Below are 25,533 nucleotides of genomic sequence, written 5' to 3' on the forward strand. Positions count from 1 at the left end.
CGAGGAGGATCTCCGTGAACGTCTGCCGTGCCAGAGCGGTCACGTGTCAGATGGACTAGCGCGAGCGTAACAGAGACGATATGTGGCTCGATCTGAGGGGCCGGCCCCGGATGATGGCCGCTATCGACACGTTAACGGGTCACGTGACGGCTGGAACGACGATACCGATGCAGCTTCAGGCTACTTTAAGTCCTGCTCGGAAATTGTAAGTTTTGGTTTGTAGATTTCTCTTTGCTTCAGCACCACGGACAGCGCTCCAGCCAGCCAACTGTTTCCTCCGCAGTGACGAACAGCACCGCAGCCCCGCCCACCCGGGCTGTCCCAGTAGCAAATCGAGCACCCCAGACGAATGGAAAGTGGATCTTTTACTACTGCAGTTACTACAGTAGTTACTACAGCAGTTACTACAGTAGTTACTACAGCAGTTACTACAGTAGTTACTAGAGTAGTTACTACAGCAGTTACTACAGTGGCTACTACTGCAGTTACTACAGTAGTTACTACAGTAGTTACTACAGTAGTTACTACAGTAGTTACTACAGCAGTTACTACAGTAGTTACTACAGCAGTTACTACAGCAGTTACTACAGTGGCTACTACTGCAGTTACTACAGTATTTACTACAGTAGTTACTACAGCAGTTACTACTGCAGTTACTACAGTAGTTACTACAGTAGTTACTACAGCAGTTACTACAGCAGTTACTACAGTGGCTACTACTGCAGTTACTACAGTATTTACTACAGTAGTTACTACAGCAGTTACTACTGCAGTTACTACAGTAGTTACTACAGTAGTTACTACAGCAGTTACTACAGCAGTTACTACAGTGGCTACTACTGCAGTTACTACAGTATTTACTACAGTAGTTACTACAGCAGTTACTACTGCAGTTACTACAGTAGTTACTACAGTAGTTACTACAGCAGTTACTACAGCAGTTACTACAGTGGCTACTACTGCAGTTACTACAGTATTTACTACAGTAGTTACTACAGCAGTTACTACTGCAGTTACTACAGTAGTTACTACAGTAGTTACTACAGCAGTTACTACAGCAGTTACTACAGTGGCTACTACTGCAGTTACTACAGTATTTACTACAGTAGTTACTACAGCAGTTACTACTGCAGTTACTACAGTAGTTACTACAGTAGTTACTACAGCAGTTACTACAGCAGTTACTACAGTGGCTACTACTGCAGTTACTACAGTATTTACTACAGTAGTTACTACAGCAGTTACTACTGCAGTTACTACAGTAGTTACTACAGTAGTTACTACAGCAGTTACTACAGCAGTTACTACAGTGGCTACTACTGCAGTTACTACAGTATTTACTACAGTAGTTACTACAGCAGTTACTACTGCAGTTACTACAGTAGTTACTACAGTAGTTACTACAGCAGTTACTACAGCAGTTACTACAGTGGCTACTACTGCAGTTACTACAGTATTTACTACAGTAGTTACTACAGCAGTTACTACTGCAGTTACTACAGTAGTTACTACAGTAGTTACTACAGCAGTTACTACAGCAGTTACTACAGTGGCTACTACTGCAGTTACTACAGTATTTACTACAGTATTTACTACAGCAGTTACTACTGCAGTTACTACAGTAGTTACTACAGTAGTTACTACAGCAGTTACTACAGTGGCTACTACTGCAGTTACTACAGTATTTACTACAGTAGTTACTACAGCAGTTACTACTGCAGTTACTACAGTAGTTACTACAGTAGTTACTACAGCAGTTACTACAGTGGCTACTACTGCAGTTACTACAGTATTTACTACAGTAGTTACTACAGTAGTTACTACAGTAGTTATAGTAGTTACTACAACAGTTACCACAACCGTTACTACAGTAGTTACTACAACAGTTACTACAGTAGTTAATATAGCAGTTACTACAACAGTTACTACAGTAGTTACTACAACAGTTACTACAGTAGTTACTACAGTAGTTAATACAGCAGTTACTACAACAGTTACTACAGTAGTTACTACGGTAGTTAATACAGCAGTTACTACAACAGTTACCACAACAGTTACTACAGTAGTTACTACAGTAGTTAATACAGCAGTTACTACAGTAGTTAATATAGCAGTTACTACAACAGTTACTACAGTAGTTACTACAACAGTTACTACAGTAGTTACTACAATAGTTAATACAGTAGTTACTACAGTAGTTACTACAGCAGCTAATACAGCAGTTAATACAGTAGTTTCTACTGTAGTTACTACAGTAGTTACTACAGTAGTTACTACTGCAGTATTACAGAAAATAAGATTTTGAGAATGTCCTAATTTTATAAGAAAACATCTTCATTTGTTGATACATAGATCTATCTAACTCTCTCTAATGTGTCTATTACAGGTTTTTTACACTCTCCATCAGAGAACTTGTAAAAGTTAAATATTTTTAGCTTCAACAAAAGGTCCGCTCTCCTGTGATACCCCACGTAAACAAAAAAAAAACAAAAAACAATTCAGTGGGACTTGGTGGTCTCTGAAAAGTTAGTGATCTGTTGGTGAAAAGTTTGTAATCTGTCTGGGTCACTGTCATGACCCAGACAGTGTTTAAAATACAAAAATACCAAAATGATCAGCAGTTTACCATCCAAAGGTTGTCTGTCATGATTTTAACCAGTAGCAAAGAGTCTCTCATTTCTGCATTTTGTCATATATACATACTTAAAGACAGAAATTGTTGATGTAAAATAATTGACAGCAGTATACAGTATAATTTCTTCCATACATGTCATATAAAATTTACTCATGATGCTCAGGTAAATGTCGAACTTGAATCATCAGTGAAGGTGGGAAATACGGTATATGTTTGGAACACTAATCCTTCACCAATTTAGACGTGTGAAGATGTCAAAGATTTGTTGTACATGGATAGCATATTTCTGTTGAAGGGATTTAGCTCAAAAACACCAATTCTTTAATACTTACAGTCAGGTGATTTGAAAATATTCAAAAACCCCATTATATTAAGTTTAATCAACAACATAAAGAAAATTGAACTTTTTGATTTCAGTAATGTTACTTTAGTACCAGAATATAATGCCTGTTGGTTGGTTAACACTGATGTCACTTCAGAAATTATTTATTTGATTAATTAATTGATTAATTATTTTTGATTATTTAAATTATTGCACATGAACACATTTCACAAAATTACATTTTAGTAGCATTTATTATTTCTTGAATGTTTTGTGTAAGTTTATTCCTAAAATTGGTTAAATCTAAACAAATTTGTATTTGTCCAAATCTTGCTGCCAAAACTCTTAGCTGAACACATTTTCTTAAACTGCCCTTACAGCAGTTGCTAGAAATGCCCTTATCTGTTTCCTCATGCCATCATTCCATTCCCTGAGGCTCTACAGATCCAGCTGCTCATTATGGTAGAAGTCCTCACATACCATTTCATCTCTGAATGTAATCCGCTCCTCTGCAGCTGCAGCAGGTCTCTTTACCAGCTCAGTGCTGCCGTGATGTGGTCAAACATAGAAATGTCTCTTGAGGGCCATCTACAGATGGGGCAAAATGATTCAAACCCCATCAAATAATACGATCAATGTAACAGCTTTTTTTTTTAAAATATACGGTAATGCAAAAGCCTGTTTTTCCTCAGTACCACAGCTTATAAATGATTCAACCCCTAAAAGTCTCTCTTGGTCTTAGTAGAGATCCTTTAGCTGCTAACATGATGTACATCCAGGCACCAGCTTCTGAGGAATCTCAGCCCATTCCTTATGAACGAACATCTCCTGTTCCTGAATATCCCTGGTTTACCTGCTGCAGACACCTTCTTCAAATCCCACCAGAGACTTTCTGTGGATTCAATCAGGTGACTGTGACGGCCTGTAGAATGATCCAGGACTTCTTCTGGAACCAAGGTCTGAGGTCTGTTTGAGGTCTGTTTAGGATCGTCATCCTTCGGGAACCTCCAGCTTCATCTTCCTCACAGATGGAGGTGTTTCTTCTAGGATTTCCTGATGCTTGATGGAATCCATCTGACCTTCTACAGTCTGCTGGTTTCCAAAGCAGCTCCAGAGCATCACTGAACCACCGCCATGTTTCACTGTAGGTAGAGTGTTCTATACAGCATCAGCTTCATCTTCCTCCTCCATGTACTACAGATAAAAAGGCCCCCCAAATTACAGATCTGATTCATTTTTCCTCAGAACAGCAGCATTAAACTTCTGTCTGATATGGATGGTCCTAATACGTTTTTTCGGGTGCTTTGGTCAATAGTGGTGAAGGTTTTAGAGTTCAGACATGAAGTACTGATGTAAACGTAGAGGTTAACAGAACAAAGTTTGGGAATGTTAAAGGTTGAAAGTTGGTTCAGTGTTTTAATATTTGATTCATAAATGAGGAATGACATTCAGGGGGTTGGTTAATACTGAGACTGCAGTCGTCGGTAAAGGTAACAGTGTGTACTGAATGTAATATATCATCTGACTGAGAAAGAAACAATGAACACCAGTCTTGTAAAGTTTTTTTATATAAAGTACCTGTAAGAGATCAAAGTATTGTAATTTCTCACATACATGTTCATACATCCACATAGTAACAGACTGCAGCGTCAGCACTCTAGTAACACTAGTAGCCTCGACTTTTGTTCAACAAAGATTCTTCTTTACACAACATGAGTCACAAATGAAAAGGAAGAAAATCCATAACACCTTCATCATCATTATAAGCTCCATATTTTACATGTTAGTTTTTGTCTTGTCTGTGTCGCAAGATAAATTATGGCACAATAATCGTGAGTGGATCCTTTGATGAGAACATGTCCATAATCTCTAACTCCATAAAAAGGTTCGTTTAGGGGATGAGCTTCCCATCCAGACTTCTTCCTCTCGTTGTTAGCGTCCCTGAACAGCTGGATGGTCCAGAGCAGAAAGACAGACTTATTCATTCCTTTGTTTGCCGTCACTTCACTTCATGTCTGTGTAAAACCACCATCTATGTGGTAGTGAGGGGTCAGTCTATAATACTCAGTGTATATGGGGCATCTGTTTTTAGCACAGGATGCTGCATTTTAATTGAGCAGAAATAGCAGAATTGACTATTGAGCTAAAACCCAAATGTTTATTTAATCAGCTTAACAACTGTAGCCAAACACATCAGACCTGTAGGGCTTTAAATATACTGACGCTATGTGTAGCTTTCTAGCATTCATAGTAATGTTGAGCAATATATGCTGATTCCAGAACTTAAATTAAAGAATGTACAATTATTTTTAAAGAAAAATGGGAATCATGAGAGTGATTAACTGTTTAGCTTTAAAGCTAAAAGACGGTATAAGTGCCCCGTGGTGCCACCAGTCCATGTTTCCACGGGTTTAATGATGCTATTTCTCAGATATTGAGATGTTTGTTTTCAACAAATAATGATCAGATGTTAAATGATCTCACATTGCTCCTCATCACAGCCACAGTGTCACTATGGACCCGCTCCACGCTGCAATTCAAGAACGACACTGTGTCCATGTCCCACATGCATCGCTTCATAAGGATACTAATGAATTGCCGAGGACATGTAATCATGACATACTTACAGTAAGTGCTTTTTAAATGAGGAAGCTGCTGGGAACAGTAATACATCAACCAGAGACAGCATTAAAAAAAAAAAAAGTTTAGCTACCTAGTTGCAATGTATCAAAGTCTGCAAGAGACAATTGCCAGTCAAAATTAACAAGAGTGTGAGACAGATCGATCACTTCATTTATCACTAGATTCTGCAAAGGGAGCCTGACAGGTGTAGCTAGAGTCGGCTAAAGATAGAAGGGTTTAGCAAACGGTCAAAGAATCAAAGAATCCATATCTGTCAGCAGAATTCATCATAAAGGTCCAACATTCCTACCCTGAATCCGGATGATAGTCCAACTCATTCATGTTTATCACCATGACTTCATTGTCTTATAAGGAGGAAGTGTCAGCTATACATTCTGTGGTTCATTTACCTCCTTACCCTGCTTCGTACAGTTTGGGTTTTTAGGTACAATTAATTAAAAAAATAAAGAAAAAAAATTATACAGCAATTTCCTATGGGATGCCGTTCAGAGAAATGCTACTTGTATGATTAAACCCATTAGAAACAGCTCGGAAGAAGGATGCTTTTCTGCCTTGGGTTCACTGTTCATGTGCATATTTGTTTAATGAGGTCTGCATCGTGGCTACATTAGTTTTATAGCACGGAACCTGCTGCAGCCCAATCTGCTACCTCTGAACAGAAAACACAGAATCATGGAGATGCCAGCTCTGGAAACAGATAATATTCTGTTCATTAAAATCCTGTTCCCCCATGTCTACTTCTGAGTGAATAGGAAACCGTTGTCTAATAATTCATACGTAGCACAGCAGGCCAACAACTTTGTTAATAAATTACAAATTCACTAACAGAATTTTAAACAATCTAGCTTTAGATAACTCCATTGTGACACAAAAACGTTCAGTGTATTAAAATCACAATTTGGAATTCCTCAACCAAAGTGACCAAAGTCCTTTTTATGATCTACACCTCTGACAACAACGTCCTGAAAAAGCTCATTCATGATTCGTTTATAGTCTTTCTTGTTAAGCACTCAGAGGCTTTGAGTTGGCTCGTGTTTCTTTGTGTTCCAAGTCTTTTTTGAACGATATGGCACAAACGTTCTGCCCCTGCTATGGAAGGCAAAGCTTTTCTTAAAGTCATGAACAGTTTGTTGGCTATACATAGACTCAGTGATGTGACATCATCAAAGAACGCAATCTTTGAGGTGTGATGATTTTTCAGATGACGTTTAGTTGTACAAATTCAAATTTCAAAGTTGTTGTTTTTTGTAATCTTAAGGCCCAAGAAATAACATTAAATAAGACTGGAGGAAGCAAATACACATTTCCCAAAGAAACCCAAAACAGTATGTTGCTTTCCTCCCAACAATATATGTCAATCATAACCTGTTTATCATGATACTTGTGTCATCATGTTACCGGTGCTGAACACATATTTAATTTGAGTAAATATTTAGTCTTTTTAAGTCCCAAAGGTCTTTGAGCGTAATGGAACCAGGAGCAGCAGATATCAGGGTGATGGTCCACGCTTGGACTTGTCATTGTGTTGATATGTGCAGTACGGGCGAGTATACAACTCTCCTTAACCGATTTCCTTAATGATAGATCCCTTGTGTTGATGTCATATCACTGAGTCTAGCTTTACCAGTTGGCATGATAACCATTCAGTCTCTTTGTTAACATGTGGCGTGGTGTGCCCAACAGAAAACAGCATGCTCGCAAACCTATAGAAGCACACATGCATGTCAAACAGCTTGATGAGGAAGTAAACCAAGGGCTCAGCGGACCCGACAGTCTCATCAGGACCAACTGGACCAGAACAGACCGGACCGGTCCAGACTGGACAGCAGGAGATGGACAGAGAGAGAGAGTTGTGTTGTTTTTAGTTTGTTACTATGGTGAAGGTGAGCGGAGGGGAGGACGACAAGAAAAGTTTCCTTTCCACTTGAAACCTCCGCCCCATCTTGACAGAACTGTAATTTGCTCTGAACAGATGAGTGCTGCCATTGGTTGAGACTGATCACATGATGTGCTGCCTGAACACGCCTCTCCATCAGTCATTGATACAGTATAATGTTTAATTCTCTCTTTCATTCTTTCTTTCTCATTCAGGTAAGCACCATTGTGGACTGCAGGAAAAAGTGTCTAGGAGAAGTTAGGAAAGATAATCGACCTCGAAGGGTAAATATTGCATTTTTCCCATATTTTTGTATATATGTAAACATTTTTCATGAGTATTAGACTAAAATTTCTTCATCTGCACCCGATTGGATTAGCACTCCATACTACCAATCTCTCAAATCAAAGGTTAGACTGAATTAAAAGCAAATGCTCACTTAAAAATACAGTACATTATGTAGGGTGCTAACTTTCTACTACAGTGCAATTATTCTGACTGACACACTTGCAGACCAATTGTAATATGGTTGATTCCAGCTCATGTGTTGTGGTGAAACTTAATGCAGCCAGTATTGGTGAGTGCGATGAGCTTAAGCAGGAACAATCGGAATGAGGTAAAGAGGAGTTGGCGATAAGCAGGTGATCGGGCGCAGCGACATACGAAGTGACTTCATGCAAGGTGGTTCTAGTCTTTCATCGCCCTGACATTTTCAGGATGCCGTCTCACACACACACACACACACACACACACACACACACACACACACACACACACACACACACACACACACACACACACACACCCTCCAGCGTTCTATTTATGATCTGTGTTGTCTGGCGTTTCTAAACCCATTCACTTGAATGAATGGTCAATCGGAGTCATTACCCGACGAGTGGCCGGTCAATCAGGTCCAATCCGAGTCAAATAATGAGACTCTAACCAAGATTTTACTCGGAATAAAAAAGGCCTCGAGGTAATTTTGTGCCATCGGTTGAGGCAAAGCAGTTCTTTCCCTCTGTCAGAGTTTCTGTGGCTCATTACCAACTAAATGCATTTGTATTCTCTTTTTACGCTCGGGCTCTTTGTTCTGCAAACAGGAAATTTGATTAATGATAAGCCAGTAGAGACGCCAGACAACAGCACAGCTCCAAGGTATCTCTACTCTACAATACATTAGTTCAGCCAACCTCTTCACTCCATCAACTTTTCCATCCATCCATCCATCCATCCATCCAACCAACCATCCTTCCTTCCTTCCTTCCTTCCTTCCTTCCTTCCTTCCTTCCTTCCTTCCTTCCTTCCTTCCTCCCTCCAGCTCCATCTTATCGGTCGAGACCTATGAGGAGTTTGGTCTTCTCCTCCTCTTTCTTGCTCTCATTCTTCAGATCAGCAAACACCTGGGTGAAGAAGTGCGGGTCGGTGTTGATCTGGAGCATCTTGCCGCTCATGCGGTTGATGATCTCCAAGCAGCGGTCCCAGAAGGCGTCCTTCTCCGCCTCGACCAGGAAGGGCTTCAGCGGGTAGGAGATCTCGTTGCCCATGTAGGAGTAGGATAGATAGAGACAGGTGAGTAGCGAGGCCTGCAGCTCTCGCTCCGAGGCCACCTCAGATGAGACCACGTCACGACACAGCATGTAGAGGAAGACCACGTTGGCCGGGGTGATGAAGCCCTGATCCTGCCAGCCCTGTAGAAGGAGGGAGCGGTCCACGCTGCGCAGCCACAAGACCGGATCTGTCGGGGACAGACGCTTCAGTCGGTAACACCGGCGGCACAGGAACTCGCCCAGGCTGCGCATCAGTTCGCTGGTGGAGGCCTGAGTTAGAAAGGGGACAAGGAGACAGAGTTGGTGAAACAATCAGCAATGATTTGTTGGAATTAACTTTCTTGTCATCAAGCAAACGACCGAATCCAAAGCAGGACTGGGGTTACCTGAACGATGACACGTTTTGGTGTTCCAGTTGTAGTGGACGACTGGATTCCAGAACCTGTCAGCGAATTCTTTTTAGCAGCGACCGTCACTACATTAGCCAGGGTCTTGGAGGTGGGCAGCTGGGAGGAGGTAGTGGTTCCGGTGGCCAGGGAGTCCTGGTTTGACGAGTAAGATGACAGGTTAGCGCAGGACTGAGACTTCTTCAGCCGCAGGCTGTTGGAGGCTGAGTTGGCCATGGCGGTGGCGTGTCCATCCAGAGGGCTTCCTTTCCCGCCTTCCCCGGCCTCTGACTGCAGCTTCTTGGAGCCCTTTCTCTTCGCGGATACGGCCACGATGCGTTTCCATGGCAACACGTTGATGATCGAGGGGCGTTTGAGGGACTTTGCGGCCGCCGAAGCCGCATCCTTTGCATTCTTGCTGTTCTGGACGGCGGTGTAGTGGCCCACCGTAGCGGGGCCATCCTCAAAGAGTACCGCCTTGCGGTAACTGGGGGACAGCGACAGCACCGTACCCATGATGCCTTGCAGGAGGACAGCGGGCCACAGGAAGGGGAAGGAGTGTGGAGCAGGGGGCTAAACGCTGGTTGATCGGTGCAGACAAAGACCTCTGAGAGGACCAAAGTCTCTCACTGTTGGAGTTCAACCTGTTGGCAAAGCAAGTGAATCAGAGTCAGAATCAGAATCAGAATCAGAATCAGAATCAGAATCAGAATCAGAATCAGAACCCGTTTTTAACCCCCTGAAGGGGAAATTGCTTTGGAAACTGGAATTTGCTGCAGTGACCAATTGGAAATTGTTTTTTCCAATTGCTTGGAAAATCTGGTGATGCTCTCCATGGTAACACAACATGAAGTGTAACTTATGCCATCAGTTATAAGCCTTAATACCCAACAACCACATTATTAGGGTGCAATCATTAGATTTGTCAGCTTTGAGCGACAAAGCTTACTGGTTACCATGAGATACTGGTCTGCTAGTGAGGACGAAGTTAAAACTGGGTTTATCTTCGGTTTTCGGTGTAATCAGCATTAAATCCTTGAATATAATGGAAATGACTCCAAGTTTAAATGAAAGATTTTCATGTTGACTCTATTGATCCATTTATTTGAATTTTATGAACATGTGGAGGCTTCTACCATCAACGCGGATGCACTTCATTTCTTAGACATTCAGTTTGCTCTCTGAATTATTGATGCTGCTAAAAACTGCACATAGCATGACGTGATGACATGACTTAATACAGCAGCAGCTGTAATAACCGCTCAGAGCCAGTTTGTGTTCTTGTTGGAGAACCCAGCCTGAATCTTGGAGTCTCATAACTGCAATCAAGAATTCTCCCTGGTTCTCTCCCATCCTATCCTGCCTGTGTTGAGATTAAAAATTGTTGCTGATGTGGCGGGAGAGCATATGCGTCTTCATCAGGATTATATAAGAAGCAAGACGAGGCCACAGAAATGTGCGCAAGCATCCATCTTAGCTTCAAAATGGAAGCCCCTCAAAGCAGCCTCTGAAACAGCAGACAGCTTCAGGCCTGCTGTCTCTCCCCCAGAGTCAATAAAACCCTCATGATGCTCTTGGTTTCAGCGGCAGAAGCCATCTAATATGAAGAAAAACGCTCAGCCCCGCGCGTCAAGGGATTATATCAGTAATGATGGCTTAAGCGCATTTGGCTCCTCCTGGAGATCATTCTCAGGACTGAAGCACAGCTTTGGTAAAAAGCAGAGAAGCAATCCTGCGTGTTTTCCTACCTTATGATTAATCCACTCTCCTTGAGGAATCCATAAATCACACCTTGACCCTCTCGCTTTTGCGCAAATGCGGTCAAAATGTGAAAATGCTTTCCAGCCGTTACGCACAGAACGAGCCTTCCTTCCTTCCTGCCTTCCTTTCCAGGGCGTGAAAATGTTTTTCTATCTGCTCCAATCCTTCATTTACAAAACGTCTCTCGGTCGTCGATGGGAACACAGAGCCGAGATATGTTGCGCTCCTTCGCTCGAAGCGAGGAGGAAGATGTCTTCCATTGAGAGGTGAGAGTCTCTCCGGTCACAGAGACGGAACTGAACGCATCGCTCCGTGAAGACGAGCCGGACAGGAGATGGGATGCAGAGGGGATGGAGGAAATGGAAATGTCCTCTATCAATTCCAAAAATAGACAGCAGCTTCGGAGGAGAGACGAGAGAGATGCGGGCATCTGCAGTTATTCGGGGTTGGATGTGGGAGAGAAACGGCGGCTTCTCATTGGCTGCCATCCGGATGCTGCTTACCGCGCTCCTTGAAGCCATTGGCCGCCGACAGGCTCCAGCCAATCAGAGGAGCCTCTGTCCGAGGTGCTGAAGCAGCCGAGCCAGATGTGTGAAGGATGCTGCTGAGTCCGACGAGGATGACTGCTGGGAAGATTTAATGAATCAGGTCGTTGGCCCGAAACTCACACCCACCAGGTGGTGGGGGCAGATTCTCCCACAGGAGGGAGGCCGAACCGCCTCGTTTTAATTACACACTGATGGAATTTAAGTTCGATTTTGATTTGAATTAAATTAAAACATACAGTAACTCATGCGACGTCATATAAGACACCACGAGTCCAGCAAGGCAGTCAACATCCCGCGACACCCCTGAATTAAATTTTTTTACCCTGACCTACAGATTTATGTGCCTCTGGCTTTATGAAAATGTTGCTTTTTGTTTTGTGATTATATCTCATGAGGTTTCAGAGATGTGTACCTAAAAAGGTTTAAAAGTGAAAATTTGACCTTGACCTGGTTTTTCAAGGTCAATGTTGCAATCTAATTCTCATCCCCTTGCCTCCCCTGAATATAACGCCATTTGTTTCATCTTTAAGTCTTATCCAGTTCCTGAGGTATGTGCAAATAAATGTACAAAAGTTAAATTTTGACCTTGACCTAGTTTTCTCAAGGTCAAGATCATCATCTCATTTTCATCCCCTTTGAAAAAGTAATGTCAAAATGGATCTTTGGCCATTTTGTTTTTGTTTCACATTCGATTTCTTTTAGTTGTAACATACACTGTCTTGAATGTCCCCACCTGGGTTTAATAAATGAATTGGTATGAGCCTCCTGTTGGATAATTTAGTGCATTTCAGAAACAGAAAGTATACTGAATGCACTGAATAACGCAGATGACAATGCTAGGATTCATCAGGCTCAAAGTGTGAAAGAGTGGTTCAGAAGTATGACGTCATTTTCACACCTGGATTGTTCACCAGAGTCCAGACCGGAACCCAACGGAGAATCTTTGAGATATGCTTCTTTTTTTGGGCAGTGTATATTACAGATCGGTCAGAATTTTTTGGACACTTTACATTGAGTCACATTGTTGTTAATTTTTTTGTGTTATTTTATTTTAGTTTGTTTATTCATTTTGATGATTTTTAGGCTTAGAGCTCGTCTGGAGTCCGGTACTGTGCTCTATGTTTAGTGCTGAAATCTTAACACTTTATCTGAGTTTTACAGTTCTCTGTTATGCTTCTGCTCAACTGCATTCAGGGAATTACTGCAGTCTGTTCTGCTGTATGTCACTGGATGAAAAGGTCAACAGTCATATGGAGCTTGCCAAATAGCGACCCCATATATACCTGCATTCTCAAGCCTCAGGTTGGTTTCATTTTCATGTTGTGTCCATCAGCAGCATCCCGGGTATCTGTTATTGAGTCATCTCACGTCCGTCCTGATGTTTCAGAGTATCTCCTTCTTAAGACTGTTTATTTATGAGTAGCTAACATTTAAAAGGAAGCCTGATGTAAAGTCATAACTAATGAGACACCAGCACCACTGCCAAAAAGAAGTCTTGCTTTAAAGTTTGAAACATCACCATTTTTAATAAATTACTAACATAACTCATGATACATGTAAAAATACAGAAATAAGGGGAACGTCTACATGTAAAAAAAAAAAAAGTCAAACAGTGCTTTAAACTGTCTATTCTTTACTGTGTATTCTAAGCTAATTTCCTCTACAGGGGACGAATAAAGGATTTCATAATTTTTTCATCATCATTATTATTATTATTATTATTATTATTATTATTATTATTATTATTATTATTATTGTTATTATTATTATCATTGTTGTTATTATTATTATTATTATTATTATTTATACACATTTACTCTGGACATAAAAGAAGCATTCATTTAAGTGAAAACTCAACACAACCCTAAAGCACTCTTTTCCTTTTGTGCTCTTAGAACATACTTCTGTGTATGTTACTGTATGAATCCTAATAATTTAATAAGCATTCATTTGCTAGCCTGACCAATATTAGCTGCTTTCCATCTCATCAACAGACACACTTGTTGAATACTTGTTTTTTTTCTTTATGTCATGTTAGGATTTAGATTAGGATTTAATTTAGATAAACGGGATGTTGGGGACGAGGTGGAGCCATGAACCCTGTTCTTCCGTGTCCTTGTACAGTTTAATCCTATCCATAAGAATATGTGTCTGTCTATCTATCTATCTTTGCTTTAGTTTCATTTGCAGTCTTTTATTTCAAAGGCTGTGTGGTACACCCACTGCACAGCCTTCCCTGCATCGTCGGGATTGGTCTCCACACATCAGTAAAATTTATAAGACTCTTGAGGGAAGGGGTGGCCTGAATCTTCAAGGACACCACCCACTGTGACCACACACTGCTGAACCTTCGGCAGTATGGGAAAAGTTCAGGGCAATAAAATCACTCAGAGTGAGGAGTAGCTTATCCCCAGGGCCGTAGCCTCCATCATCCCCCATCCCTGACCGAGGTTGAGGAGAGGCCCACCCACCCCCGCCTCCACAGGCCTTCACCACAGTCCTCAGCCTCTGTGTGTACCCAATCAGTGCACCCAATCATTTTATTCCACAGCTTATAAAAACCTTTCATTGCATTACATCAGGGGACAGAATGTCTGCCTCATGTCTGTCTGTTACTTCATGAAGTGAACTTGTTCACAGTGATGAACTTCTTGACTTCATGATGCTACATAAGCCACACATAAATGTTGTGTTGGAGGTGGGGTTGGGTTTTTTTTTAATCATCAGATATTAATGATCACAAACAAAAATTAAACTTAAAGCTGTGGATGTGAACAGAGTTGCACACATATATTTCATCCCTGGAAGCAAGACAAAAACATTATTGAGTACAAAACACCATTTTACTTATTGTGAGTTCACCTGTAATCATACACTGAAATTCACGTGGATGTAGAGCATTGTCTGTTTTTATTGTGTTTTTATACGATTTGTTCTTAAAAAAGATGATTAAAGTCATTGCTTCATCAGTGGATTAATTTAGATTATGGTGTCCTTTGCTTTGAATCCATATTCACAGATTCCAGGCTGTTTTTCGGTCTCTAAATAGTTTTTTTTCTTTCAGACTCTACGGATATGATCAGTCAGCGGCACTACATCCCCCATCATGCAATAGGCGCCAGCGCGCAATAACATCCGGGTCTTGAGGTTAAAAATTGTTTTGGTTTTGGCACCTTCGGAGAATCTCAGTCGGTTTGCTGGAGGAAGTTTCTGAATGCGCGTCGCGTCCCAGGGAAGCAGCCCCGCGGATGGACGCTTTACACAAACACCAGTCCCTTTATAAAGGAACCACTCCGCCGTGGAAAGAAACCTACCGCAGGGTGAGGAAACTGACGGGGAGCCGGCGAGCAGAGAGTCGGCTAGCATGTTAGCATGTCGGACTCCATCACTGCTGTGACTCCACTGAGTGTTTTCCTCCCTCCGTGTTGTAGCGATGCGTGGACAGGCTGAAAAACAGCCGCTCCAGGCTGCTGGAGAGGTACCGACAGATGGGAGAGAGCCAGAACCTCCCGGCAGGGACCTCCATCATCGTCCAGGAGGTGATGGAAGACGAGTGGACGGCCTTGCGGTCAGAGGACCAGAGGCTGCCGCCTCTGTGGGGGCCGGAGGGCACGGCTGAGGTCAGCGTCCGCCTCGGCTGCTGTTCGATACACGCGTGGAAGTTAAACTACAGATCCACGTCCTTAAAACTACTTTATCCACTGAATATGTCATGTTTACATGAGCTCAGACACACATCCGTGTTTTCAGCTACTCAAAGAGGGATTTAAAATAATTCATTTGGTTTAAAAAGGAGTAGAATCACTTCATCCTGTTTAAAACCAACATATCTGGGTTTTATTTTTAAAGGGAGCGTTGGTAAAAGTTGAACCTGACAAATAGCCAAAGCTAAAAGTAGTGAAGTACAGATCACAACATTTAAGTTGCATAACTTGTAAAAGTCCTTTAATTATAAGCACTCGAGTAAATGTACAATCCAGCACTGGTACCAGAGATCTAACTCTACCTTACAATTTTCAATATTTTGTAAGTATATGACATGTCTTTGTAATATCACTATGTGAAAACTGCAGCCTGCAGAGTTAGAATGAATGTTAGAGTGTAACTTGTGTAACTACCTGGTATGTACGTAATCTTTTCTTCTTCTCAGATGTTTAGTGGCATGAAAGAGCACGACGAGCTGGCCGTACTGGAGGAGATCCAGCAGGAGCTAATGTCTCAGGGTAATCTCTCTATGGATGGAACCACACTGTTTCCTCCAGCATGTCCATACTAAAGCAGGCTGTCCAGTAGAATAAATGTTGTACCAGATGCATTGAGAACAGATTTCTGGCCCCGTTTAATCACATTCTCTTCTTTTCTCAGAGATGAGTATCATTGAGGAGTACGAGAGGAACCTGAGGTTTGAGCAGCAGTACATTTCATCTGTAGTGGAAGAGATGGACGAGACTTACATTATTTGCCCCATTTGTCACACGTAAGCCCAAGAAATGGACCACTAGGACAGATACTGACCAGACCGACAAAACTCTATTTGGCTTAAATTGTCTATCTGGCACTGATAGTTTATAACACAACTTTTTTCTCTCAGGAGAAACCTGAACATCGACAGTGATTTCATTTCCTGCCCCTGTGGACTGTACATTAACACTAAGGTTTGTTACTCCTTAAAATGCAGACACACCTAGACACTGGATACTTTTTGAAGATGTGCTTTATTTCATTCAAAGTTTTGAAATTTGTATATTTTGAAGCAAAGTGTAGCGTCACTCCCCTTCCTTCTGGAGTTTGTGTTTTTAGATGAGGCACCTCAAAGATTAGTGACTTTAATGAAAGTACATCGGTAGTATCCTTCTGTTTGTGGATCACAGACACCTCTCATTTACAACATAGAAACTATTACACCATTACACTTGGATTACACTGTTTAAGTTGTATGGAGCCATTTCCTGTTTCAAAACAAGGCCCCATCTCCTTCATGTTCAGCTGCAGGTCTGTTCTTAAGTGAAACTCCATAAATGTTCTGCAGACTAAGAAAAGTCACCCAATTTTCCGCTGGCAGGGTTACGTGAAGATTGTGAATGCATTTGAATTCCTAGCTACTTCTGTCTGTAATGACTTCTGCTAAAAGCTTCCACATCTGGTCTTTAGGAGAAGAACATCACTCCTGACGTCCTGCTCCATCTCCTGGAGTCCAGGGTATCAGAGCACACGGAGAGCTGCCTCCACAACCCAGCTTTTTTTGTAGCTCCCAACTTCGACTGCCCATCCAACCTGATGATGAGCTGCAAGGTAGAAAGACATCCGTTCCTCAACACACACACTCTGGATGCTGGTTGACAGCGACTCTCTGCCAGAAATGTCTTTGAATCCTTTGACCTCATTACTTCATAGTGTTGTTTCTTCATTGCATGTGAGAGCTGACCTGCTAGTGTCCCTCAAGGAAAAACAATCACTGTGGAACCAGACAACGGTCTTATCAGTGCTACCAGATCTGATATTTATTGTTTTCTTCTCTGCTTTCAGGTGTGTGACTACCTGTCCATTGTGCTGTGAATGAAGAAAGTTATGTTAGTTTTATTTTTGTTTTTGTTTTTCTCTCTGAAATAAAGTCTATTTTTTTATTGGATGTGTCAATGTTTGTTGTAGTCCATGCTACCAACCAGCTACTAATGTTAAACAATCTTTGTTTTACTAAAGAGAGGACCCAAAGGATTCTTTACTGGATTTTTCTTCCATGACCAATGTTTTTATATTATTAGACATTATTAATTTCAGTTTGCTCACATTCAAGTTTTATTTTTACTTCAAATGCAGTCATATTCATACACCACAATGCTGCAGTTTTTTTTTAATAATTTAAAAAAATTAAGTGTTTATGAATCATGTACTATATAATATGGTACAGCATTTTAATGTATTCCTTTTATACAAAAATATGTTTTTAAACCTAATTGTAATTGATAGTTGTTCTTTTACAAATTGCAATTTTGTGAAAGCTTAAAAAGTAAGTTAAATTGAAAATTTTGTCTATTGCTTATAATACTTTCCAGTGCACCATGTTCAATACGTTATGCAGCACTATATAATTTTGAATACAGTATATTGAAAACAGTACAAAGTAACAGCGGATCACAATAACATAAAATCCATAAGAAGGTAAAATCATGGCAGGCCGGCACTGGAATAAACAACACACACACAGCTAGTAACATTAATAACGGTAGTGTCAGAATTAGTGTAAATCATTAAGCATTGACTTGAATTACAGTTACTCCTTTGGAGCCCATAAAGGTTTAGACCGGCTGTGCCTAAGTTCAAGTTTCAATCGATGGTCTGTGCCCGGTGCAGTTCATCAGTATCACCGTCAGGGGGCAGCATCGCGTCGACCATGTGAACGAATCCGACCGGAAAACAGGCAGCAGGAGCGGAGCCGAGGCAGGCAGAGGAAAGATGGCAGCCGCGGCAGTGGTTGAGTTTCAGAGAGCACAGTCTCTTCTTGGAACAGACCGGAATGCCTCCATCGATATCTTACATTCAATAGGTAAATACAACCCACGCATTATGCCACTAGATAAAAAATGACCTTACACTCAGATACTGAAGCTATACGGCGCTAACGTAGCGCCAGTTAGCCCTCTGTGCTGTTAGCACGTTAGGAGCCAGGCTAGCTTCAGCTAGCCCGGTAACTGTCGTTTCCCCTGTCTGTTAGCATGCACAGTGAGTCAGCAGCAGCTACTAGCGGTTATGCCGGCTAGCTTACCGCACATGCTAACGTTAGCTACCACGACTCATTCATATGACAGGAGCGGTGGTAGCAGCGAGCTAGTTCACGTTAGCATGCATCCAGCTGTTCGTAGCTTCATTTTGTGAAATACATGTAGAACTGAGCTGAAGCTCTCCAGATAATCTACCTAATCAGCCCACACTTCTCCACTGTTTGGTGTTTCTTCATAATTATTGAAGGTAGCTGTGCCAGTAGTTTCTTTTCAGACATATTAGCTCGCTATCTGTCATCCAACCCAGCTTCTCCATATCACTTTAGGCTGGTCTCTGGCATATAAAGGAGTTTTGATGCTTTTTCAGTCTTGAATAAACTATATTTGCTTTAGGAATCATATTATTAAGTGTTTATATCCTTATGAATATACTGTGTCTGTGTGTAGTGAAGAGGGACATCCAGGAGAGTGATGAAGAAGCGGTGCGTGTTAAAGAGCAGAGCATCCTGGAGCTGGGGGGGCTGCTGGCCAAGACGGGGCAGGCTGCAGGTAATGATGTTCATACTTAAAGTTACTTTGATTCACACTTTCAACACTATATAACACAGTTTGATAGGTTTTAAAGACCAAAACAAGAGTTTTCAGGCTCCTGACTCAGTTGCCACCCTTCCTCTCATAACGTTTCAGACACATCACATCGATTGATCTGATATTTGTTCTGAACATTTATGTCCGAGTAGGAAATCATGTAAGAGTGTTTAGTAAACATAAATGTTAACTAGTCATTCTGTCTCCCTCATTACTGAATGGACTACTTTCCTTTAGTGGATACAGCTTAACAATTCTTACAAGGTAGTTCTGATGTCCTTCCACATTTCTGCAGACTGCCACTCGGACCAGATCGTGAAAAGAGCCACATATATACAGTGTGTAAATGTAAAAGACAGCAAAAGACTCATATGCACAGTTTGAGTTCTTTTCCACTCTACATTTGAAGCACAACCCATGAAAATAAATGATATAAAAATAACAACTTTGCCTCCAACAGCAGCCGACAGATCTGTCACTGAGTTATTTCTAGATCTTTTCAATCACTAAATGTTCCGTCTTGCTTTCTTTCCCTGTGACTCTTGTCAGAGCTCGGGGGGTTGCTGAAGTATGTGCGTCCTTTCCTCAACTCCATCTCCAAGGCCAAGGCTGCCCGGCTGGTCCGCTCTCTGCTGGACCTGTTCCTGGACATGGAGGCAGCCACAGGTCAGGAGGTGGAGCTCTGTCTGGAGTGCATTGAGTGGGCCAAGGCTGAGAAGAGGACCTTCCTCAGACAGGCTCTAGAGGTGAGACCTGCTGGCTTGTTCACATCAAAACATCCACACTCTGGAGTTGCTCTGGGGTGTCGAGTGAGCACAGACCTGGATGGGAGTGTGTGTTTGTCAGCTTGTCTTTATTGCTACCCGGCTTGTTAAATGCTATTACTTTTACAAATTGTGCAATATTTGATTAAATCAGCAGAGAACAGAGCTAAAACTGTAGCTGAACAAAACTGACTGGTGACCTTCTGTGGATTTGAATCCAATTGTCTGTTGAAGGGGTGTTGGGTTTTTTTCCTCTGTCTCAGACAACGGGATGGGAGTGGGTTCAGTCTGATGGTCGTGTTTCATTTTGGGGACTTAATTCTAAAAACCTTCAGTATTTTTTCTACACATAATAAACATAAAAACTAATTTGCAGTTTTTATGATTTGTATTTTTTCCATTTCCATGCTTACAAACTGCACTTCTGTGAGTGGCATTTGCCTCAGATAAGAGTTTCTGGGGCTCAACTCAGAAACTATTGGATTTTTTTTTACTGTTCAGTTGCTTTCTGATCATCTGGAAACTAAACTTTTTCCTCTAGTTGTTTTTAAATGTTTTGATCTTGAACTTGAAATCACAAGTGTTTCATTTATAAGTATTTCATTTATTTTAATTTTTAAAGATTTTCTGGCTAATCATCATTGAACAGTAACCAAAGCTCAAATGATAGTTTTGTAAAATGTGCTCTTTGTGTTTGGCTTTATTTGAAACTATTAGTCCATTATTGATTGTTGACAACTGAAAAAATTGATTAAGGACATTCCTTATCACCCAAACAAGACCTTAAAGTCTTGTGGTTTCCACTGCTGAGAGGATAGGAGCTCAGTGTTCAGTGTGTTTTCCTCCCAGCGGTTGATGAAGACCTTCATCACATACATCTGTTGTTCCTGTACCTCTAAGCAAACCCTGGCGCTGACAGGCTCATTTTCCTCTCTCCTCAGGCTCGCCTTATCTCGCTGTATTTCGACACTAAGTGCTATCTGGAGGCGCTGCAACTTGGTAGGTGCCGAGTCTCCTAAGGTGATCAGGATTAGCCTGACAGTCACAGGATCTGAAGAACACACAAGACGCCGTCTGCATAACACAAACTAGAGAACACCAGTTTTGTTTCAACCATCCCACTTTAGCCCGTCCTCAGTCCAGGAGTAAAATTGACGGACAGAAATGAGCATTCTGAAAGTGATGCAGCACAAAACTGGTTTCCCTCCCCAGGCTCCCAGTTGCTGCAAGAGCTGAAAAAGATGGACGACAAAGCTCTCCTGGTGGAGGTGCAGCTGCTGGAAAGTAAGACGTACCACGCCCTCAGTAACCTGCCCAAAGCCCGCGCCGCCCTCACGTCTGCCAGGACGACCGCCAACGCCATCTACTGCCCTCCCAAACTCCAGGCAGCTTTAGATATGCAGTCAGGTACGAACGCTCACCAAACTCACTGAGCACATCAACCAGAAGTGTGAGTGAAGGAAACATTCACTGAAAGTAATGGAACCATTTTCATAAAACCTGTTGTCAGTAGATCTTGCCTAAAGGGACAGATTCAGCAGTTCTTTTTTCAGCATGTTAAAGTTGTAGGATGACTAGGTTAGGGTTTGTTGGGCTGTAGTGGAGTCCCTCTACATGTGTGTCGTAGTTAATCTGGGGCTCGTGTGTGTTTTTCTGGATGTGTTTCCAGGGATTATTCATGCAGCAGAGGAGAAAGACTGGAAGACGGCGTACTCCTACTTCTACGAGGCCTTTGAGGGCTACGACTCCATCGACAGCCCCCGCGCCATCACAGCCCTCAAATACATGCTTCTCTGCAAGATCATGCTCAACACGTAAGTGGAGAAGAAACCAGACATGTTACGGCCCGTAGTTCATTTCTACTAATTTCTGAAAGCATCACCAAGAGAGGTGTGGCTGTGACACTTCTTAACTTTAGGGTCTGGTTGGATGTCCGGACGTAAACTTTTTTCATCCTTGTTTATGTTTCAGGCCAGAGGACGTCCAGGCCCTCATCAGTGGGAAGCTAGCTCTGCGGTACGCCGGCAGACAGGTACGACTCCTCAGCCCGGCGAGGCTCCCATCTGGGTGTGGGAGGAGGTTCTGTGAGGGAAAATCTCAGTTATTTAGTTTGAGCGTTGTTTTTGAAGGAGATCTGTTCATCATTCAGAGGGAAGGCAGAGTTCAGAGTCACAGCAGGTCTGTCTGCTCTCCAGGGATCTGGTGGAGGTTCAGAAGCCAGAGGCTGTTTGGAACCAAATCATTTAGCTCACAGCTTAAACAAGCTTAGAGGTGACAGAGGGTCAGATCTGTCACCTCCTTCCCATAAACAAAGTGAGAAACTGAAGGAAGGGTTGCTTCCTGGACAGTAAAAACGTGGTGCATTTTACTACTTAGTAATTGAAATCCTTTTTAGTTTCATTTTCTTCAGGTTTGGGTTACTACAAATTTGATTTGTCTTGGGAAGTTTTCAGAGATGCAAATGAAAAGCTGTTAAACACCTTCTTGGACACGTTTTGCAGGTTGTTGGGAATTTAAAGTTCTGTGGACATCTTGGTGTATGCCCTCTAGCGTTCTTCAGCCTGTGTTGTAAAAACTGCTCCAGACCTTTGGCCTTTATTCATCCCGTTTCCCCACAGACAGACTCGCTGAAATGCGTGGCTCAAGCCAGCAAGAACCGGTCGCTGGCAGACTTTGAGAAGGTTTGTGTCTTGAGATTGAAGCGATTTCTTTTATAATCCTTAACATTCAGTTTGATTCACCCCTCATTCGTGATGTTAATGTCCCCCTAAGGCGCTAACAGAGTACAAAGCAGAGCTGAGGGACGACCCCATCATTGGCACCCACCTGACCAAACTGTATGACAACCTCCTGGAGCAGAACCTCATCAGGGTCATTGAACCCTTCTCCAGAGTCCAGGTAGTGTGTCTGACATCTGATTGTGTCTTGATGGTGAGACTTGCATTAGGTTATGAAGTCTGTCTCTACTTGGTCATCAACCTAGTGTAGATACTAATGTATGTGTGTCATACTGGTCTAGGTGTGTGTTCATGTTGTTCCTCTGTTTTCCTACAGATAGCACACATTTCCTCCCTCATTAAACTCTCCAAGGTACGATTTACCTCCATTTACCTCAGACGTCCTTCCCTAACCCTCTTCCCAGTGAAATGCCTCCAATAGGTTTGTGTGTTTTGCAGGGAGATGTGGAGAGGAAATTATCACAGATGATCCTGGACAAGAAGTTTCACGGTATGTTTTCAGTTTTTTAATTTAGTGCTCCACAAAGAAGTGTGTCCACCCTGAAAAGGGATTGCGTTGCATTGATTCCCGCAGATGGATCGATACCACGCTCGCTATAATCTGATTCAGTTGTAGTTCATCCATTTCTAAGAGCTCCTAACCTGACAGCCTGTCAACATGACAAACTGCTGATTCCCTCATCGTCTAACCACACCCGGTCTGACAGGTATTCTGGACCAAGGCGAAGGCGTACTGATTGTGTTCGACGAGCCAGCGGTGGACAAGACGTACGAGGCGGCGCTGGAGACCATACAGAACATGAGCAAAGTGGTGGACTCCCTCTACAACAAAGCCAAGAAGCTCACATAAGGTCAGACACCACAGTTGTGACGTTAGCGCCTGTGTGTGAATGGTTCCTAGAAGACACGCTAGTTGTTGAGTAGGAGGTGACAGATTTGTTTGACATTTAACTCGGGGTCCCAACGGGCTCAGATTGAGAGTGACGGTCGATTACTTTGTTGGTTGTTTGTTGTAAGACGGTTTTTATTGTGGAGGCGGATGAGGAAACAATCTTTTTTTTCCCGACAAAACTTCCAACATTCTCCCAGTACAGAACTGATGCTTTTTGCTATTTAAAGTTGTTTGGGGGTTTTTTGGAAATTTTTTATGCATTTCTGTTGTTAATGGTTGAGTTTCTGCTCTGTGAGTGTCTCAGGTTCACGTCCACTCGTACCCTGTAGCTGAGCGTAGCTTAGCTTGGTTTAGCTTATTTTAATAGTACAGTACAGTCTGAAAACAGGAAGAAGCTCCTGGTTTTATGTAGGAAGCTGACAGCAGGAGGAGCTCCTCTGATGTTGCACCGTTCCTTTGAATGTTAGCTTGATGCCAACAAATCGGTGGATGTGTTTCTGTCTTACTTTCAGAGAGAGAGAAGCCACCAGTCTGTCTGGTCACACCTCCTCTGATCACTTCAACCGGGGAGGGAAGAGAGGTGGAGGACGAGGAGATCACAGACGAGTTAGAGGAGCTGACCAGACGTTCAGCCTGGAGGGACGGACTCCTGCTGCTCCTCCCTCAGCCCTCTGTTCTCCTTCCTCCTGTCTCTTCCTTCAGCCTGACGGGGGGGGTTGATCTGCCCCGGCGGCTCCTCCCTACGAACACATCCAGACACTGTGCCCTCCTCCTGGCTTTCTCCTCTGTGTCCGGTCGCCTCCCTCCGTTTCTCTCTGCACTGGCCATCAGGGAATCTTGTAATATAACAATGAAAACGTAAACAGATCCTAAACGTTCATGTATAATAGTTAAACATCGTCTCAGAGGGTGATCAGGGATTGGTCGGTTGATTCACACCATTCATCTATGAACTCTTGCCCCCTCACCTGTCTCCACCAGATGTGGTGGTCTACACTCAAAAGGCATTCTGGGATTGGTGGACCAAACGGGGAGTTTTCTCCTCTGTCCAGGCGGGACCGTGCCACAGGGAGAGGACGTTCACCACCGCGGCGGGTGTGTCCCTCAGCCCCCTGTCCTCCCCCCTGCACTCCTGCGTTTTGTTTGTACATAACATTGCGAGCGCCTCTGTTGGAGGGGCTGATATATTCACACTGTTCCTTTTTTTTTTTTTTATATATAACACGTCGCAGCAGAGCGAACCTTCAACGGAAGCGTCGGTAGTCACTCGACGTGTGGCTGCAGCCGGAACTTTGCCTCCTGATGATTCGGGTTTATCTCTGGAGAAAATGAAGCTGTACATTTATGGGAACTTACTTTTGCAAAGACTTGAGGGGTTACCCGATATGACAAAGGGGAAAGCAAATGCTAATAAAAAAAAAATTCAACTTCCAGATGTGGGATGTCAGGATCCTGAGTTTCTTCTTGAGCTCATCAGTTTGTTCTTTTTAAATCTCCTGAAGGGGGTGGAGTTGTCTCCTTTCTGGGACAGTCCACCTGAGGTTGTAGAGGTACAACACTAGAAAGCACTGCCAGTGTTCTTACCTTCAATCGATGTTGCCATGGTGACCTCACTTTAGCCAGATCTGGCTGATGCGGGAACACCAACAAAATTGCTGATCCTGGAGACATCGTTTAGAGTCGTAGTTTACGAACAAATCCAATCAGTTTTCTGTACAAATTACGACAACTTTTAAAAGAATTGCAGTGAAAACAAGTTGATTCTTTGTCACCATGTCTTTCAATGTAGTTTTCTCCTGAACAAAAACTTCCCTAAGTAGTATTTCTTGTATATTATGTTCACTATGGAGTGGCTTTTGTTCCTAAAGGCAGTAGTCGACTACAACCAGTTACCGTGTTACTACCAGTCCTCACTGTGGCTTTCAGTTGGGTAACAGGCTGTGTTCAGTCGGAAACTCTGGTGTCGTTGGAGGAGTTCATGCTCATTTGTAAAATGTTGGATCTACATCTGAGCCCAATGAGCATCATGGGAACTGGGGAACTGAATTCATTTAGCAGTAGAGAACCAACAAAGAACAATGCTACAAGTGGGATAGAACGCCGAGTCAGTGTTT

At 42.5% G+C, this 25,533-nt stretch overlaps 3 protein-coding genes across 4 annotated transcripts; 2 read left to right on the forward strand and 1 right to left on the reverse strand.

The window, feature by feature from the left end:
* Positions 1 to 8,801: 8,801 nt before the first annotated feature.
* Positions 8,802 to 9,925, reverse strand: LOC137610177 (cyclin-dependent kinase 5 activator 1-like). The gene is made up of 2 exons (XM_068337650.1): positions 9,410 to 9,925; positions 8,802 to 9,293 (listed from the first exon to the last, which is right to left on the reverse strand). The coding sequence occupies exons 1-2, from the start codon at positions 9,923 to 9,925 to the stop codon at positions 8,802 to 8,804; spliced, it is 1,008 nt and encodes a 335-aa protein (XP_068193751.1).
* Positions 9,926 to 14,847: 4,922 nt separating this feature from the next.
* Positions 14,848 to 17,341, forward strand: rpain (RPA interacting protein). 2 transcript variants are annotated; one of them, XM_068337318.1, is made up of 7 exons: positions 14,850 to 15,038; positions 15,150 to 15,338; positions 15,869 to 15,941; positions 16,084 to 16,195; positions 16,310 to 16,373; positions 16,870 to 17,010; positions 17,245 to 17,341. In XM_068337318.1, exons 1-7 carry the CDS (start codon positions 14,967 to 14,969, stop codon positions 17,272 to 17,274), a joined length of 681 nt encoding a protein of 226 aa, XP_068193419.1. In that variant the 5' UTR covers positions 14,850 to 14,966; the 3' UTR covers positions 17,275 to 17,341. The 2 variants fall into 2 exon arrangements, with proteins under 2 accessions (XP_068193418.1, XP_068193419.1); XM_068337317.1 differs by lacking the exon at positions 17,245 to 17,341 and having other exon boundaries at positions 14,848 to 15,038; positions 16,870 to 17,223.
* Positions 17,342 to 18,152: 811 nt separating this feature from the next.
* On the forward strand, positions 18,153 to 24,852 carry LOC137609520 (26S proteasome non-ATPase regulatory subunit 11A). The gene is made up of 13 exons (XM_068336595.1): positions 18,153 to 18,262; positions 18,885 to 18,986; positions 19,575 to 19,771; positions 20,731 to 20,788; positions 21,002 to 21,196; positions 21,459 to 21,603; positions 21,761 to 21,821; positions 22,408 to 22,470; positions 22,562 to 22,687; positions 22,844 to 22,879; positions 22,966 to 23,017; positions 23,235 to 23,378; positions 23,932 to 24,852. Exons 1-12 carry the CDS (start codon positions 18,172 to 18,174, stop codon positions 23,375 to 23,377), a joined length of 1,269 nt encoding a protein of 422 aa, XP_068192696.1. The 5' UTR covers positions 18,153 to 18,171; the 3' UTR covers position 23,378; positions 23,932 to 24,852.
* The last annotated feature ends 681 nt before the right edge of the window (positions 24,853 to 25,533 follow it).

This window comes from Antennarius striatus, chromosome 16 (genome assembly GCF_040054535.1).
Source record: "Antennarius striatus isolate MH-2024 chromosome 16, ASM4005453v1, whole genome shotgun sequence".
Taxonomy (NCBI): domain Eukaryota; kingdom Metazoa; phylum Chordata; class Actinopteri; order Lophiiformes; family Antennariidae; genus Antennarius; species Antennarius striatus.